Source organism: Canis lupus, chromosome 9 (assembly GCF_011100685.1).
Source record: "Canis lupus familiaris isolate Mischka breed German Shepherd chromosome 9, alternate assembly UU_Cfam_GSD_1.0, whole genome shotgun sequence".
NCBI lineage: Eukaryota > Metazoa > Chordata > Mammalia > Carnivora > Canidae > Canis > Canis lupus.
Window position 1 is genome coordinate 1,523,144 of NC_049230.1, and position 15,910 is coordinate 1,539,053.

The 15,910-nt window shown below is 70.2% G+C and overlaps 1 protein-coding gene across 1 annotated transcript in view; it reads right to left on the reverse strand.

The window, feature by feature from the left end:
* BAHCC1 (BAH domain and coiled-coil containing 1) overlaps nt 1-15,910 on the reverse strand; it is a 55,642-nt gene that overhangs the window by 19,545 nt on the left and 20,187 nt on the right. Inside the window, exons 2-4 of the mRNA XM_038546333.1 lie at nt 14,292-14,471; nt 4,602-4,724; nt 153-1,892 (exon numbers count right to left, since the gene is read on the reverse strand). Coding sequence (XP_038402261.1) covers nt 153-1,892; nt 4,602-4,724; nt 14,292-14,471 — 2,043 coding nt within the window. The remainder of the gene's footprint in view (nt 1-152; nt 1,893-4,601; nt 4,725-14,291; nt 14,472-15,910) is intronic.

A 15,910-nucleotide genomic window follows, 5' to 3' on the forward strand; every position in this document is an offset into this window, starting at 1 on the left:
AGACAGGTGTGGGGGATCCGTGGCTTCAAGGGATAGGGGGCGGGCAGGTCAGGACCGCGCACGTGGGGAGAGCCTGGTCCCGGCAAACGCCAGACGGGCACCCGAGGGTGGGCAGGCTGCACTCCCCACCCCTTCCCTGCAGAGAGGCCTACCTTTGAAGGCAGGGGCTGCACGGCCCTGGCGTCCGGCGTTGGTGCCATAGGCCGTCTCCGGCCGGCTCACCGGGTCCTTCTGCCGGGACAAGGCCACCGCGATGCCCACGGGTGGCTGCCTCACTTCCGCGTCACTGTGCGGGGTGTCATGCTCCCGGCTTCGGGCGCAGTCGGGCCTCTCTGCCTCACTGGGGACCTGGGCTGGGCCCTTGGACGCTGGGAACTTCATATCCTGCTGGGCACAGCTGGCCTTGAGGCTGCCCAGGCCCACGAAGGGCGCCTTCTGCCCAACGACCAGGGCCTGGTTGCTGTACTTGAGCAGGTTCTTCATGGCTGAGACCTCATCAGGGGGCGCGGGCAGGTCCTGCGGCAGGAGGGCGGCCTGCTGCAGGCTGCCGCTGAAGGGGTCCAGGTAGGCGCCACCCTTGCGCTCCTCGCCAATGGCCATGGCGGTGCCCTGGCCTGACTGGATGCTCCACGGGGGCAGGTGGGGCCCGCCGTAGCCCAGAGACGCCAGCTCCAGGGACTTGCGCTTGGCTTCAGACCCGCCGCCCCCGGGCTCCACCTCGGGGGTCGCCAAGTGCTGCTGATGCCGGATCCGGGCCACCTTCTGCGCCCCAGGGGGACCCGAGGGTGTCTCCTTGCTGGCGGTTTTATCTAAAGTGCAGCAGGCCTGGGTGACCTTCCCACCCAGCGGGTCCTGGTGACTCGGCCGGGCACAGTCCTGCGAGTGGCCGGGCAGCTCGAAGTAGCCGCTTTTGTCCAGACCGCCTTTGGGGAGCCCGGAGAAGGAGGTCTCGGGGCCCGAGCTGTTGAGATACTCCAGGCCCTTCAGCCGGGGGTTGAGGGTGGCCTCGAAGCCACCAGGCCGCCGCTCGCCCTTGCCCTCGGCCTTCAGGTGGGCATAGGAGACCCCGTAGGGCACGGTGTGCTCGGGGGCCAGGGCCGCATCCAGGTGCCGGTCCGTGCCCTCACCCGCCACGGCACACGCCTCGGCGGCCTGGAAGGGGCGGCTCTTGTCGGCCAGGTGTCCCACGGAAGGCACGAAGGTGGGCCCGCTGGCCTTCAGGTCCCGGGGGACTTTGTCCTGCAGCGGGCACAACCCGTCCGGGCCCGCGTGCAGCTGCAAGCAGGGGAAGGAGCTGGCGGCTGTGCTGAGGGGCGGGGGCGGCCCGGCGGGCAGGCCGGACGGCACCGTGTAGGCCACGGCGTGGTGCAGCATCTGCCGCCGCTCCAGGCACTCGCTGAAGGCCGGCCCGGGCTCCGCGGGCCCCGCCGCCTCCTTGGAGCAGCGCCCCGGGGCCGCGCCGCCCACGCCGGGCCGCACCAGCACGCCGCCCGCGCAGCTGGCCAGCGCCGCCTTGCCCATCTCGCCGTTGAGCACCTTCGTGTTGAGGAGGCAGGAGGCCAGGTGCTTGGGGCGGCCCTCGCAGGCTCCCCGGGGTGCGGCGCCGCCCTCCCTGCAGTGGCCGTCGGCCGGCATGGGCAGCACGGGCTTGTGCCGCTCCTTGCCGCCCTCGTCCTCGGCCGCCGGCCTCTCCTTGCCGTCCGCCGCCTTGCCGGCCTTCTCTCTGCCCAGGAGGAAGCGGTCGAAGTCCTTGGCGCCCTTCTGCAGGGGGCCGGCCTCGCCTCGGTCCCGGCTGCAGGAGCCGATGGGGTGGCCGGGGGCGGCCCGGGCCACGCTGGGGAAGTTGTGGTTGGCAGGCAGGAGGGTGGGCTGCGGGGGCAGGTAGAAGTTATCTGCGTGCGAGAGAACCGAGGTCACTGGCGGGCCGGGGCGGCCGGAGAGGTCCGCCTCCCCCGTGACACGCGCCCAGGAGCCCGTCCACGTGGCCAGCCACCGGGGCCCCGAGGTTACCCGCTCCGGGAGGTTTACCCGCGACGTCACGTGCACCGTCAGCATGTGGCCTGGCTCACATCCCACCGTGCAACCCCAACACCACCCGTCCCCAGAACTCTAGCATCGTTCCAACGGAAGCTCCGCGCCCAGTAGACATTAAGTCATCGCCCCCCCCCCCGGAAAGTTCTGACTGTGTGCAGCTCCCAGGGGAGCCCCCGCCCTGCGCCTCGGTGGTTGGGGGAGGGCAGGCGGGACAGGTGGCCGCGTGCACTGACCAGCACGGGAGCTGGAGGTCTGGGGCAGTGAGTCCTCTCCCCCACCCCGGCCCCCCGCCACGCGGGGCAGGATGCTGGCTGGCAAAGCGGGCGGTGGCGCCCACGATGTGCGGCCAGACACCGTGATACCCGGGGCGCTGCGGGAGAGCCCGGTGATGGGGGCCAGGCGCTGAGGGCCGCACCTGACCAGGCCCCGGGAAGTGCTGAGACAACCTCAGGAGACAGTGAGCCACGCCTGAGGATGGGTGGGTGTGGAGGCCCCACGGAGGCCCCCAGCTGCCCTGCGTGGTAATGGGGCCCTCGGGCTGGGGCTCCAGCGACGGCGGCACAGAGAAGCAAGAGGAAGCGGCCCCAGTGGGCAGCCCCTATGCCGAGCCCATCGGCTCCCCACGTCCCTGAAGCTCTGGGCCCCTCCCAGCGGGTGGGTGGTGGGTGTACCCCCAGCTTCCCCAGATGGGCCCAGCCTGGGGCAAGCCCTTCTCCGGACGGCCCCGGGACGCCCACTGCTCCCAAAGCTAGGGCGGGGTTCCCGTGTCTGGGGCCCTGGGGGCCACCCCCCGACGCCCAGCTGGGGTGGCAGACGGGCTGCGTGAGGGCCTGGAGCCCAGAGGGGCACGCGGCGGGGAACAAAGGAACATTTGGAACTTGTAAAACCGTCCTCAGCCGCGTAAGTTCCTCATCAATTTCCTGCTAATTAAAACAAGGGGGAAGAGGGGATCCTGGGTGAACCCTAATTAGCTGGGTTTCCGAAACCCAAATGTTCTTGGATGGGACCCCACCGCAACACGGAACTACAAGGCCGCCAGTGACCCCCAGCCCCCCGGCTGCAGGCGGGCTCCGTTGCTGCTTCACCCGGTTGGGTTCTCACCCCTGACAAACGCTGTCAGAGCGGCTGCATGCGCGGGCGTTTGGGGGGGCTCAGCCTGTGGCCTGGGGGCGGCTGTCCGCTGGGCAGCAGGGGGGCGGGGGGCTTCTCAGCCGCAGGCGCAGTCCTGTCGGCAGCGGCCCGGGCGCCGGTCCTGGGCTGGGTCAAGGCCAGGGCTCTCGGCTGCCCGACCAGGCCCAGGGGTGCAAGACACAGCAGGGGGGCAGGCTGGTTGGGAGAGAGGGCTGGAGGACGTGCTGGTCGTCGGCTCACCCCCAAAACCGCCTCGCTGGGGTCCCCCTCCTTCCTGGAGACCCCTCTGATCTGACCACTACCTCCCGAAGCCCTGCCTAGTGTCCTGTCCACGGCCCAAGCCCCGCGGGTGCTTTGTGGGCTCCCCCTCTGCCCCCACAGAGAGTCTCTGCCTCAGGGCTCCTTGGGGCTCCCCTGAGCTGCGTCTGCCCTCACGACCCTCCTCACCCAGGGCAGCTCCGTGCCCCCTGGCCCTGACCCCCACCAGGTGTGTCTGGATGGTGTGTCCCCTCCCACAGCCTGGCCTCGGGTGCAGGTCATCTGGGACCTCTCGACCCTCGTGTCCCCTCCACACTCTCCATGGGGCCCCGTGTCCCAATTCAGTCCCCCTCCCAACAGCCTCCCTGCCCGTCTCCCAGGAGCCACCCCAGAGAGACCTTTCTAAAACCCAAATGAGATGTCGCTCCACCCAGGAAAGGTCGGTGAGAAGGGGGGGCGGGTACTAAGGCCTCCAGGAACTCCCCGCGCCTGTCCCATCTCCAGGCGGCTGCACCCCCTGGGCTCCTGGATGGGCTCCACGCCCCGGAGGCTGGGCCTCTGCACGAGAGAGTGTGCACGAGAGAGCACGCACGTGCATACATCTTCATCCCTGCTTCTCTCGAGCAAATGACCTCAGCACCCTTCTCCGAGGACACCTCCTGGAGGCCCTGTCCGCCGGGACACATCGCTGCCCCCACGCCGCCTGCAGCCCTGTCTGACCTGAAGCCCCGAGGTGCAGTGGGGGCCTCCCCGACCCCTGCCCGGCGGCATCTTCCCTCGGAGCTGCCCAGGCAGTCGGGGACAGCAGTCAGGTGTGCGGGGCAAGGCTAGGCACTGGGGGAGCTGGGCGCCACCTCTCGGGGCCGCGGTTACTGGAGGTGCTTCCGCTGCCGCCGGAGAGGTCCAAGCAGCGTGGCTGTGTCTTCGGCGTGCTCACCTGGCCCCAGCACATAACCTGCCTCTTGGCCACGTGCTGGGAGTTTCCGTCCTCCTAGAGCCTGAGAAGCAGGCTCAGTCTCCCCCAGTCCCTACCCTGCTGTGACCTGAGACCCGCGGGGAGGCCTGCCCAGGCTGGCTGCCATGACGCAGCGCCCCCGAAGCACCCCGCCCTGCCCAGCCCCACCCTCCAGGATGCCCCTGCGCCCCAGACCCCAGCGCAGCCCCAAGCCAGCACTTGCCTTTTTGGGTTCCATAGAAACGATGTTGCCCATAGAGAACATTGCTGTTTCCATGGTGATCCAAGTGGCTCATGGGTAGAAAGGTGGATGCCAGACTCCCCGAAAATCTGGGGTACCCTGGAGCTGGGGAAGCAAGGGGACTGGCTGCAGAGGCACCTCTGAGGCCCAGGCCCACAGCCGCCCAGACCCCGGGGAGGTGGGACGCAGCGGGCGGCCCCGGAGCGATGCCCCGCAGAGCCTGGTGTGCAGCCCGCCGGTGGGAACCCATCAATACATCATATTAACTCTGACTCGACTAACACCATCCCTCTGGTGCGGCACAAATTGAATTGCTGATGGGCTGGGAGAGGGGAGGACGGAGGATGGAGGAGGGGGCCTGTGGTCCCCCCAGCAGCACTCGGCGCGGGAGCTCCAAGGCAGGGCAACAAAGCGGCTCTGGGAGGATGGGGACGTCGCAGACGCACACGCTGGACAGAGGCCCTGGCGGCATGGGCTCCACCCCAGCCAGGACAGCCGGGGCCAGATGCCACCCTGGACTGCATCACCCAGCAGGCACCCGGGTGACTGGGCAGCCCCGTCCTGCTGGAGGCTGCAGGCGGCGTGGCTCCGCACTGGCCGGGCCTCCTCGGTGCCTGAGATCTGCAGGGCGAGCTGGCCCCCGGCCCGAGACCCTCCCTGGAGCCTCTGAGTCATGCCAGGCCAGCCCTTCTCTGTCCCTCTGGGGGCCTGGCCCTGCCCAACACAGGGACGCCAGCCACCTGGGACACACACGCTGCCCCAGAAGGGATGGACACACGGCGTCCGGGCCGGCCGCAGGGCCCCCAGCCACCTGAAGGAGGCCCTTCGTGCTGGTCCTTCCGACCCGGCCCCGCAGGGAGGGCAGGAGGTGGCACCCAGAGCCGGGGCAGCCGGGGAGCCAGCGGGGCTGTGGCGGGCAGGACGCAGTCTCACTGCAAGACGCGTGCGTTGAGCTAATGCCCTCAACTTTCTCTCCACGGAGAACGGGCTCTGTAGGAGTTTCTCTTGGGGGCCCCACGACTGTCCCAAGAGCGACCGGCCCCTGGGCGCAGCCTCCCATCCTTCTGGGCGGCCTTGGCTGTGAAGAGGGAGCAGCAATCCAGGGGTTTCCCCAGGGAGCGGCGGCCACAGGGACGGGGACAGGGAGGCGCTCGTGCAGGGCCCCGCACAGCAGTCCTGGGAGGGGAGCGAGGCCAGGCCCAGTCCCAAGGCCAGCGTGGGAGGGCCTGTCACAGCCGAGCCGGGAGCCACAGGCCGGGGGGCAGGGGCACAAGCACCCCCTCGCAGGGGGTCACAGCGGGGTCCTGACAAGCCCTGAAGCAGAGAGCTCCGTTCCATCCTGCTCAGTAACCGTTCTGCACACTCCGTTTACGACAGAAGCAAACATTCCTGTGAGCTGGTGAGCATCCCAAGGGGAACGGTGCTGCAGAAGGGGCAGGGTCAGCACCACAGGTCGGGCCTGCCCCCCGCCCCCCCCCGTCCCCCCCTCCCGTCCTCCGAGGGCCTGGGGTGTTGGCTCATGGCCTGAGACTGGCCTGCCTGGACGCCGAGGCGGCCCGTGGGTGGGGTGGAGCGGTGGGGCCTGGGCTCGCTCTCAGCGCTGGGGGGCGGCTGCAGGTGCGTGGGGGAGCCTGGAGCCCACTGGAAGCATCAGGGGCCGGGGAGGCTAAGGGGGGAACCACCATGGGGAACTCAGCTCAGAGGTCAAGAACGGAGCTACGGGGGCAAAGCTTGGCACGCGGCCTCAGCGGCGAGCGGGGGGCACCCCGGGGTCCCTCAGGAGCAGGCTGCCATTCAGACCCTAGGATGCCGTCTGATGTTCCCTGGCCCAGCGGGTGGGCGGTGAAGCAGCGAGTCCCTCCCCGAGAGGTGAGCAACGCAGGACGTGTCCCGGGTCCCACGGGCTCCTAGGAACCCCATGTGGGGGCCCCAGAGGGCCCGAGATGCCTCCCCGTGCAGGGCTCACATCCCCGGGCACCTCGGAGGGCTCGGAGGGCTCGGGAAAGGTGCCAGGCACCACCCGGCCCGTCCCCCTGCAGCCCCTCCTGCTGAGGGCAGGGCTGGGTCCGCAGAGCCTGGCCAACTGGCCTGGTTTGTGTGCGGAGACGCATCTGGAACAGCTGCTGCCTAGATTAAACTCAGCTCCTGGAAGACTTGACAAAAGCTGAGAGCCGGACGGGGCCGGGAGCCGCCGGGTGGGGGGGCCGAGGCCTGTGTGTGCTGGGGGGGCTAAACCGCCACAGCTGTCCCCTTTTAATTGGCTGCTGTTAAATGTTTTACGGGGCCTCGTTTTGGTAAACAGAAGTCTGTAAATTCCTCCTTCCCAGAACCCGTTTCCCGGGCGTGGACGCCCCCCTCCTGCCGTGACCCCTCGGGAGGTCCGGGCCCGCCGCCCACCCGCCCCCTTGGGGGTTAGGCCTTCAGCACCCGGCCGGGTCGGGGGGGCAGTGTCAGGGTGCCGGCTCGGCGTGTCCCTGTCCTGTTCCTGAACCTGTGATGGTGGCCTGGGTCTGCTGGGGGCGCAGGGGGCCCCTGCCCAACCCGAGGCCCCACCCTCGGAGACCTCAGACAGGAATACGGGCTGAGGGGAGGAAGCTGGGGACAGATGAGAAGGAAGCAGCAGAAAGGGCATGGGCCGGGGTGGGGGAGGAAGGGGATGGGGGGCCTCCCCACCCAGACACAAAAAGATCCCTTCCTCTCTGAACTGAATAAAAAATGATTTTACGAACCGCAGCAGCTGTTCTGAGCCAGGGCTGCCAGGGCCAGGACCCGAGGCCGGGTGCTCGAGGGGCGATGGCGTGGTGGCTGTGGGGCTGGAGCCGTGGCGGGGGGCAGCTGGACACCCAGGGACCCGGGCCCAGAGCCCCTCCCCAGACCCTGGAGGTTACTGTGCCCGCCCGAAGTGACAGGTGGCAAGTGTGCGTAAAGCAACGGCCAACGGTGGGGAGGCTAGGCTGTCCCTGGGCTCCCGCTGCCCTGACGGCCCCAGAGGGCCTGGCCCAGCTGCGAAGAGGGGCCCCGGGCCTCAGTGGACATTTCACCGTGGACACCCTGTGAGTTGCCAGGAGACTCAGGCTAATCCCATGACATAAGTGACAAGAGGGGACAAAGGGTCTACGCCATCACCCGATGGCTGGGATGAACAGTCAGGGGCTGGGCAGGAGCAGCACCACCGGGTCCCTGGGCCGCTGGGCAGCAAGCTGACCACACAGAGCAACCCCTCCTGGCATCCTCTGGGCCTGTGCTGGCTGCCCGGGAAGGTCAGGGGTGCAGGTGGGAATGTGGGCAGCAGGAGACGAGGCAGTGGGCAGCCCTGCCCAGCCAGGGGACAGGGGGGACAGGAAGAAAGGCAGGGGCACCCTACAGGGGACATAGCCTCGAAGACGGGCGCATTGGAGGGAGGGGCTTCTCCCGACACTGCAGTGAGGACGTGGGTGCCTGCAAGGGTCCTGCTGCAAGCCTCCCAGCCACAGAGGAAGGAGGGGCGGGCCCGCAGCCACTCGGGGCCCCCTGCACCCCATGTGTGCCCTCCACCCAGCCCGCGGCACCTCCCCGCTCCGGGTCTCCCTGCCGTACTCCCCCACCGCCCCGGGCCAGACCCTCCCAGGGACCACCCTCCTGGGGGGCGCTGGGCACTGTCCTGGGGCTCTCAGGAGCCCAGGGCTGGGGGTGGGGAGTGCCCAGCCAGAGGACCCCAGCCCAGGCCCACAGCCCACGGCGCTCGGTGAGCGCTTCTGGAGGCTCCATCCCAGCACCGCTCCCCGAAGCAGCTCTCCACTGCGTGGCCACAGGGCCGGCGGGGCACAGGGGGCAGGCTCTGAGGACCTCGACGGCCCGACGGCCCGTCTGACCAATCAAGGCCCCGTGTCCTCGGGGCCAGGCCCAGTCTTGGGGCTTCAGCAAGGGTCAGACCCTCCAGACGGAGCCCCCGCAGGCCCCCCCACGCCTGCTGGCCCTGACGGGTCCCACGATGACCCACGGAGGCCCCTAGGAGGAGCGGCCCTGGACCAATGGCCCCCGCCCCTGGCTCTCCTGCGTGAAGCCCCTGCCAGGAGGTCAGGGGGGTCACTGTGACACACGAGTCTACTCAGTGGTAGTGACCACCGGGTGCTGGGTTAGGAGAGGTCCTGGGGCTGCGTCCCCGTGCAGCCCTGCGTGACTGACTAATCACGTCTGCCCCGGGAAGGGGAGGGCCGGGCGGCCGGCGGGCAGGACCTGCGCATCCCTGGGCTAGCCTCCGCCGGGAGCCTCCTTGGCCCCAGCCCCCTCCCCGTGTCCTCCCTGGCCCTGTCCGTAGGCCCCTCACACCTGGTGGTTAGACCCCGGGTGTCCAGGCTGGGCTTTCAGGCAGCTCCCAGGACCGCCCCCGAGCGCTGGGGGGAGCCGAGTGAGCCCTCCTGTGGGAGGGGGTGCCCTCGCTTCAGCCTCCTGCAGCTGGGCACATGGTGGCCCTTTCAGTGCACCTGCCAAGCCGTGGGTCACGATGCCCCATGCACACATGCCGCCCCCACCGCCCAGGGCGCAGGCGCAGAGCAGGGCTGAGGCCCGGGGGATGGGGCCAGGCTCCGGCCAGGGGGTCCAGGCACCTCGTGGACAGTCCCGGACTCCTGGCACGCGCTCGCGGGGAGGAGTGAGGCCCGGGCTGCCCAGAACGCAGAAGCCGCAGGCCTCTTGCCGGGAAAGGCAATAGAACCTCAGAGCTGAGAGCTGGGGGGCAAACCAGCGTGACCCCCAAGACCTTCACTGACATCCCACAGCGCACCTGTGGCTACTAGGAAGCTCTGTGCCAGGGGCCGCCACCTGCTGGTCATTGGGCCTGGGCAATCCTGGGGCTCTGGGGTCACAAGCCGGGCTGCAGACGGGCCTGGGAGGTGACACAGGGACCTCTCCCTGGCCCAGACTCGCTCCCGCTGCAGACGTCAGCCCAGGACGGCACCAAGGGCCCTGGAGCAGTGGGCAGCTGCTCCGGGGGACAGGCCAGCGGGGAGTGGCCGTGCTCAAGGAGGCCCCCGCCCGGCACCTGCTGGCCAGGAGGCAGCGCTCCAACCGTGTCACACAGGGTCGGGGGCTCTTCTGTAAGGGCGGCGGGCACACAGAGTAAGCAAGGCTGCGAGGGGTGCTGGTGAGGCCAAGCTGCCACGGCTCCCGAGCCCTGCAGATGACCTCACAAGGTGTAGGGCTTTGGGCCTGGGCCAGCACGGCCCTGACTCCCCACGGCCACCTGGGTGCGGGCAGAGGCCTTGCTGCGGGCACCCCGGCCTGGGTGCCAAGGGGGCCCCAACACCGACCAAGAGCCTGGCTGATGGTCTGGCACGGGGACCAGCAAGAGCTGGAAAGGGGGTACCTCCCCCCGACACGAGGGAGGTGGAGGGAGACAGGGTTTCAGGGACGCGTCCTGGGGCAGCTGGAAGGGGAGGAGTGGACAGCCTCCCGGTCAGGAGCTCTGGAATGGAAGCCACCCTTCCTCTGCCCTATGAAACGGGGTGAAGAGCCGCCCAGTACCCTGGTGCCACTCAGACAGGTAGACAAGGCAGGTGCCATCCCTGGGCCAGGACGAAATGCCCCAGGTCTGGGCACCACAGGTCTGTCCCCGGCCTGACCTCAAGCCAGTGACTGGCCCGGGCGTCCTGGCCTCAGGGCAGCCGTGGCCTCAGGAATGAGCCAGGGCCGGGTAGAGCCCCCCACTCCGCCCGGGGACCTGCCTCACAGCCATCTGGCTGGGACCTGCGCCCCAGCGACCAGGCGAAGGCGCAGGAGGGTCAGGCCCAACAGCAGGGCAGGGGACACTGCAGACTGGGACCCTGGTGGGAGGGTGGGCCAAGGCAGCCAGTGGCTGCGGGCGCCAGGAGGGGAGGGGTCAGGGAAGGCCCAAGGAGGGTCTGGAGGGAGCCGGGATCCCCAGGAGACGGCCTTCTGCTGGCCACATGCGGCCTACCCGGCAAGGCAGCCCTGATGTCTGTGTCGGGATCCTCCCCACACGGGACCCTCGGCAGATCTCAGAGCGGCCAGCTGTCCCCACGAGCCACCCCCTTCCTTCCGGCACGGGCAGGGGTCAGGGAGGCAGGGCAGGCATCTATGCCCGGCTCAGGGCGGGGGCACCAGGACGGCCATCACCAGCAGTGGTAGGGGCAGAGTCCCAGAAGGTCTGAGCTGCGGGGGACACTGAGGCAGGAGAGAGGGGGTGGAGCTGACTGGGCCTGGGGGGGTCCGGGGGTCCAGGGCAGAGACCCACCTCCGACAGCTCCTCTAGACAGTTCTGGACCACGACGCTGCAGGAGGCAGGATGGCCTTGGAGGGCTGGGAGGCGGCGGGTGCTGTCCCTCCCACAGCCTCTGGCTCCCTCCCAGAAGTCCCCGAGGGGGGACCGAGGGGGCAGAGAGGCAGCATGTGGGGAAGCTGAGGGTGCTGGGCGCAGCAGGGAGCACCGGGGCTGGCCTGGCCCGGATGGAGAAGCAGCCGATGCCCGCGGGGGCCCCAGGCCGGGGATGCCGCGGGCGCTGCTGCCCCGGAGGCGCCCCCTTCAGGTGGCACGACAGAGCGCAAGGAGCCCGCGGTGCACAGCGGCCGGGCCCACCCCTCCCCAGCTGAGCCCCCAGGAACAGAATCCCCTTTCACTGGCCCTGTGGGTGGTCCCAGCCCCAGCCGGCAGCTGGGGGTGGGGCGGGCAGAGAGGGGCCAGGCTCGATGACAATGGGACCAGCTGTGCTGTGCCCCCCCAGCCCCTGCCCCTGCTCCGACCCACCCAGGGCAGGCAGGCTGGACACCGGCTCACCCCTGCCTGGGCCAGTTCCGCTGCCCACTCCCACCCTCAGCCTCAGCGGGGAACGTCCAGCTGCGGGCAGGACCCTTCACTTGGGCGGGCGAGGAGGCCGGGAGTCTGGGGCTGCACTCTCGGTCCCTGCCCCAGGCCAGATGTTCCGGGGCGGCTCCTCCGGCTCCGCGGATGCTCCCCTGTACCCCAGCAGCTCCGCCAGGGAGGCAGCGAGCCTGGACCCTTGCTCCGGCAGCTGCCCCCCAGATGCCGAGCTGGGCGCACCACGGGCCGGGGCGAGTCCCGCCTGGCACCGGGGGGTCGCCGCCTGGGCCCCCCCCCCACGCTGCCCGCCCGGCCTCCCTGCCCTCCCCACGGGGCTCCAGCCACCTGGCCCGCCGCAGGTCAGGGGGGGCACCTGGCACCCGGCGGCCCGGGGCGGTGGGAGGAGGGGCGGAGGGTGGGAGCCAGCCCGTAGGCGGCCCGCCCAGGCAGCCCACCGTGCCTGCGGCCCCCGCTCTCCGGCCGTGTCGCGTGCCCCCCGCCCGCCTCACCCCCCTTCTCTCCGAACACACACGGCAGAGAAACAGGCCCCGGCACGCGGGGAGCCAGCTGGCACCCAGTCAAACTAGCAGCCAGGCACGCTGCCAGGGCAGCCAGCCAGCGAGCGCTGCCACTCGCTCCGGCCCCGCCCGCCCGCCGGCCTTTCCGCTCCAGCTCCGGCGCGCAGCCGGCACCACGTGGCCTGTCGGGGGGCGAGGCTGCAGCCGGCGGGCGGCGGGCAGGGGAACCCCCGCAGGAAGGAGATCCCGAGGCGGGGCGGCCGAGTGGAAGGCACACGGGGGATGCGGTGACGGGTAAACCGAGGCACCAGCCCGGACGGCCCCCTGGTCCCCCGCCCCAGCTACCCTCGGGTGGGCCCTGCTCCCCCCAGGCCCTGTGCCCTGGAGGCTGGCCGGTGGGGGGGGTAAGAGGCCACATCCTGTTTCCCTCTGTCCCTTGTCCCCCTGCGTCCCCCCGGGTCCCCCTGAGCTGGCCCACGGAGCCTCCCCACGCCGGGCCGCAGGTGAGTCCAGCCCGAGGCAGTGCAAGCGGTGTTTTGGGGCCGGGTGGGTGGACCGATGACCGCTCGGCCTCAGGGCTGGCCCAAGAAGGAGGGACGTCCTTGGCGAGGCCTGGCACTAACCCTCGTCCCACTCAGGCTGCCCCGTAGGATGCAGGGCAGAGGCCCGCCCAAGCCCCGGAGCCCCCCACCCCTGCCCTGCGGGGGGCTCCCCTGGGGCTGCCGCTTGCTCGGCTGCTGGTGCCCCAAAGGCGACAAGCCTCTTGGCCGAAGCAGCCGTTGGCTCAGGGGAAGTGAGTGGCGGGAGGCCGTTGAGGGCGCAGTCTGCCGGCTGCCTCCCACCCGCCCTCCCCGCAGCCCCCAGAGGGGCAGGACAGGGCCACCCTCTCCCTGGGCCCCGGGGCAGGTGGTGCTGCCCACAAACCGCCCTCCGCGCTGGCGGGGTCCCCCAGGGTGGGCCAGAAGGAGCCGTGCGCGTCCTGACACAGAGCTGCTCCCGCTCCCGCCCAGCCACCACTGCACGGAGGGGAAACTAAGTCAGCCAACCTGGGTGCGCCCGTGCACCTGTGGCCAGGCCGGGGTGGGGCAGGGGCCGTTATTCCGTTACTTGGTTATTTTGAGGTGGTCCTGGGCGGCTGCTGCAGGCCTCCCCCCTGCTCCCCCACGCTCGGCCACCCTCCTCCCTCCCACAGACATCCTTCCCAGATGCTCCTGCCAGGGCTGGGAGCTTGCCTTGCAGACATGGAGGGCGGGCGGGCTGGAGGGGCTGGGGGGAGAGGTGCACGGTGCACGGGGCGCACCGCAGGCGCCAGCGAAGGCACAGCCAGGGCCCAGCCGCATGTGCACCAGCCCTCCCCTGGGGGGCCCTCAGAGTGCAGAGGGCAGGGGGCCGGCCGCGAGGGCGAGTCTGGGACGGGGACCCCGCTCTGCCCGCCTGGCTGCCCCGCCACCAGGAAAGAGAGCTGCTCCTTATCGCCTGCCCAACATGTGCACTCTGCACAGCGCTTAAAGCCCAGATTATTTTAACAACTGTCCCTCACTTGTCACCTGTCCTGTTTGGAAAACAGCCCCTTTCTTGTTGCACAAAGAGGTTTCTCTGGCTCTCCGGTAGCGCCGGGCGCTAATCTCCCTGCCTGGAACGCGGGCGGCGGGCGCAGTGTGTGGGTGCTCGCTCTGCAAACGCGGTGCTTGCCGCCCAGCAGTCACTGAGTTACGGCGGCGCTGGTGCCAGGAGCGGAGAGCCCTCTGTGCCCGCTGCCAAGTGCAATTACCTCTCCGCGTGCCAGCCAGCGCCGCCGGGCTTAACCCTTCCCAAGCCGCATGGATCCCAGTGACCTCGGGCGTGAGCTGCCACCCACGTCACAGCACCGCGGGGCTGGACAGACAACAGGGCGCTGGGAGCTGCGGGGAGCCCCAGAGTCCCCAAGGGGCCCCCAGGGGCCTCCCTGCTGGCCGCGCGCCCTGTGCGCACAGGACTCCATTCCACAGGGAGGCCAGGCCCCCGAGGTGGCAGCGGGAGCCTGTTGACAGCTCTGCCCTCCCCGCCCCTCCCTCCCAGCGGGCACATCTGGAACCCACACCTCTCCGAGTCTGGGGAGGTGGGTGCAGCCCCAGGCAGAGGGTGCAGCCCGGCCCCCGCCCGCCCAGCTGGGCTCCACATTTCCCTGGCCCCCCCAGAGCCCTCTGGGCCCCTCCTCCTCCTCTCCCTCTCTGCCCATCTGTGTGCACATCTGGCTGGGACCACTGCCTGGCGGGGCCCGCCCTCCGTTTCCAACCAATTACCACCTCCCCCGTGGGGGCTTCCTGGGCAGGCCACAGCAGGGGAGCCCCCTCTGCTCACCCCCGGCCCTGGACTTACCTTCATGGGAGTGAGAGAACCAGATCTGGGAGGTGGCAGGGTGGGAGCTGCGGTAGGCCTGCTCCGAGGGGGCCGGGGCGGGGCCGCTGGGGTGCGCGGGGGCCGCCGAGCCCAGGCTGCCGGTGAGAAAGCTGCCCATGAAAGAGGAGGCCGCAGAGTTTCCCATCAGGCGGCTGCCGGCTGTGGACACGGGGCAGGGGGGCGAGAGTGAGTCTGAGCAGGGCAACCTCACCAGGAGCCTCGTTCTGAATGCTCCTTCTGGAGCCCTGGGCTCCAGGGCTGTGGCCTTCCAATACCCCCCGGGCCCCCAGATGCCCTCAGGGTCCCGTGCCCCCGTTACTGTTTGCACTGCTGCCACCACCACGTCCCTGTCCCCACTCCACCCCTGCAGCCAGATGCCAAGCCCTGTGCCCGTGGGGGGCACGCTGCGGTGTGGGTGGGCCTCCTCAGGGGCAGAGCCCCCGACCCTCCCCGGCTGAGGTTCCCCCGCCACCAGCACACCTGCCAGACGCCTCTGCCCACACCTCCCAGGGAGCTCCAGCGTCGGCGGAGGCCCTGCCCCAGCCCCGGGGGCTCCCCAGCTCCCGGGCAGCACCGGGGTGACTGGCCTCACCCCACAGTGGGGTCCTTGACTTTCTCCCCACTTCCCCCCAGTTGACTTATGAGCCCTGCCCCAGGTGAGCGACATGGAAACAAACGGCGGCGAAGAGGAAGAAGAGCCTGCGGAGGGCTGGGGACACGCTTCTCACAGCCCCCGGGGTCTCTCAGGGTCAGGGTCCGGCCGGCGGGCGGCACACCCACGGTCACCCGCCTGCCAGGACCCTCTGCACCTCCGGGGCCGCCAGCCTTCGAGGCCTGCACGGCTATGGCCACCTGCACCCTGCGCTGCCGTGCCCCCTCCGTGCCCCTCCCTCCCCAAATCTAGCGGCCAAGGCCAGGCTGAGCGAGCCTCCCTGGATTTCCACACCGACCGGGCGTCTGTGCACACAGATGCTCTTCCAGGAGCGGCCCCTGCTGCCCGCTGGGTGCCTGAGGGCCATCCTGCGTGGCCCCCACCCTGGCAGCGCCTTGTCACCTCCGTTCCCCGGCAGCGAGCCTGGCCTGGGACCATCCCGGGGGATGGAGAGCCGGGCCTGGGGGCTCACCACCCCACTGGGCTGCATGTAGGGGCCCCGTGGGGTTCGAAGGGGCGCTGGGGGCCCGGAGGCTGTAGGCCCTGCCCAAGGTGAGTCAGGGCAGCTGTTTCCCAGCCCGGGAGGCAGGGGGAATTTGTGAATTTGTGATTCCTCATCCAGCCTGGCGTGGCCCTGGGAGCTTCCCAGACTCGGGGTGACTCAGCACAGAGGAGGCAGGGCCCAGCGCAGGGGCAAGGGAGGGGCGGCCCCGGGGGGGGGGGGGGCACCCTGGCGGCCTCCCGCCCCTCCCATGAGCAACGATGGGACCTACTCAGGAAAGGGGCCTTTCCTGGGCGCCGGCCACAGAGGCAGGTCTGAGAGCGCTGGCGGGGGACCAGGCTGCGTGCTGACCTCCGTGGCGGGTGTCAGGCTGCAAGGGGACCCTGAGAGGACCGGGAGGCAGGGGACGAAGGTGCCCAGGAGCCAGGGACTTCCCGGACCGCA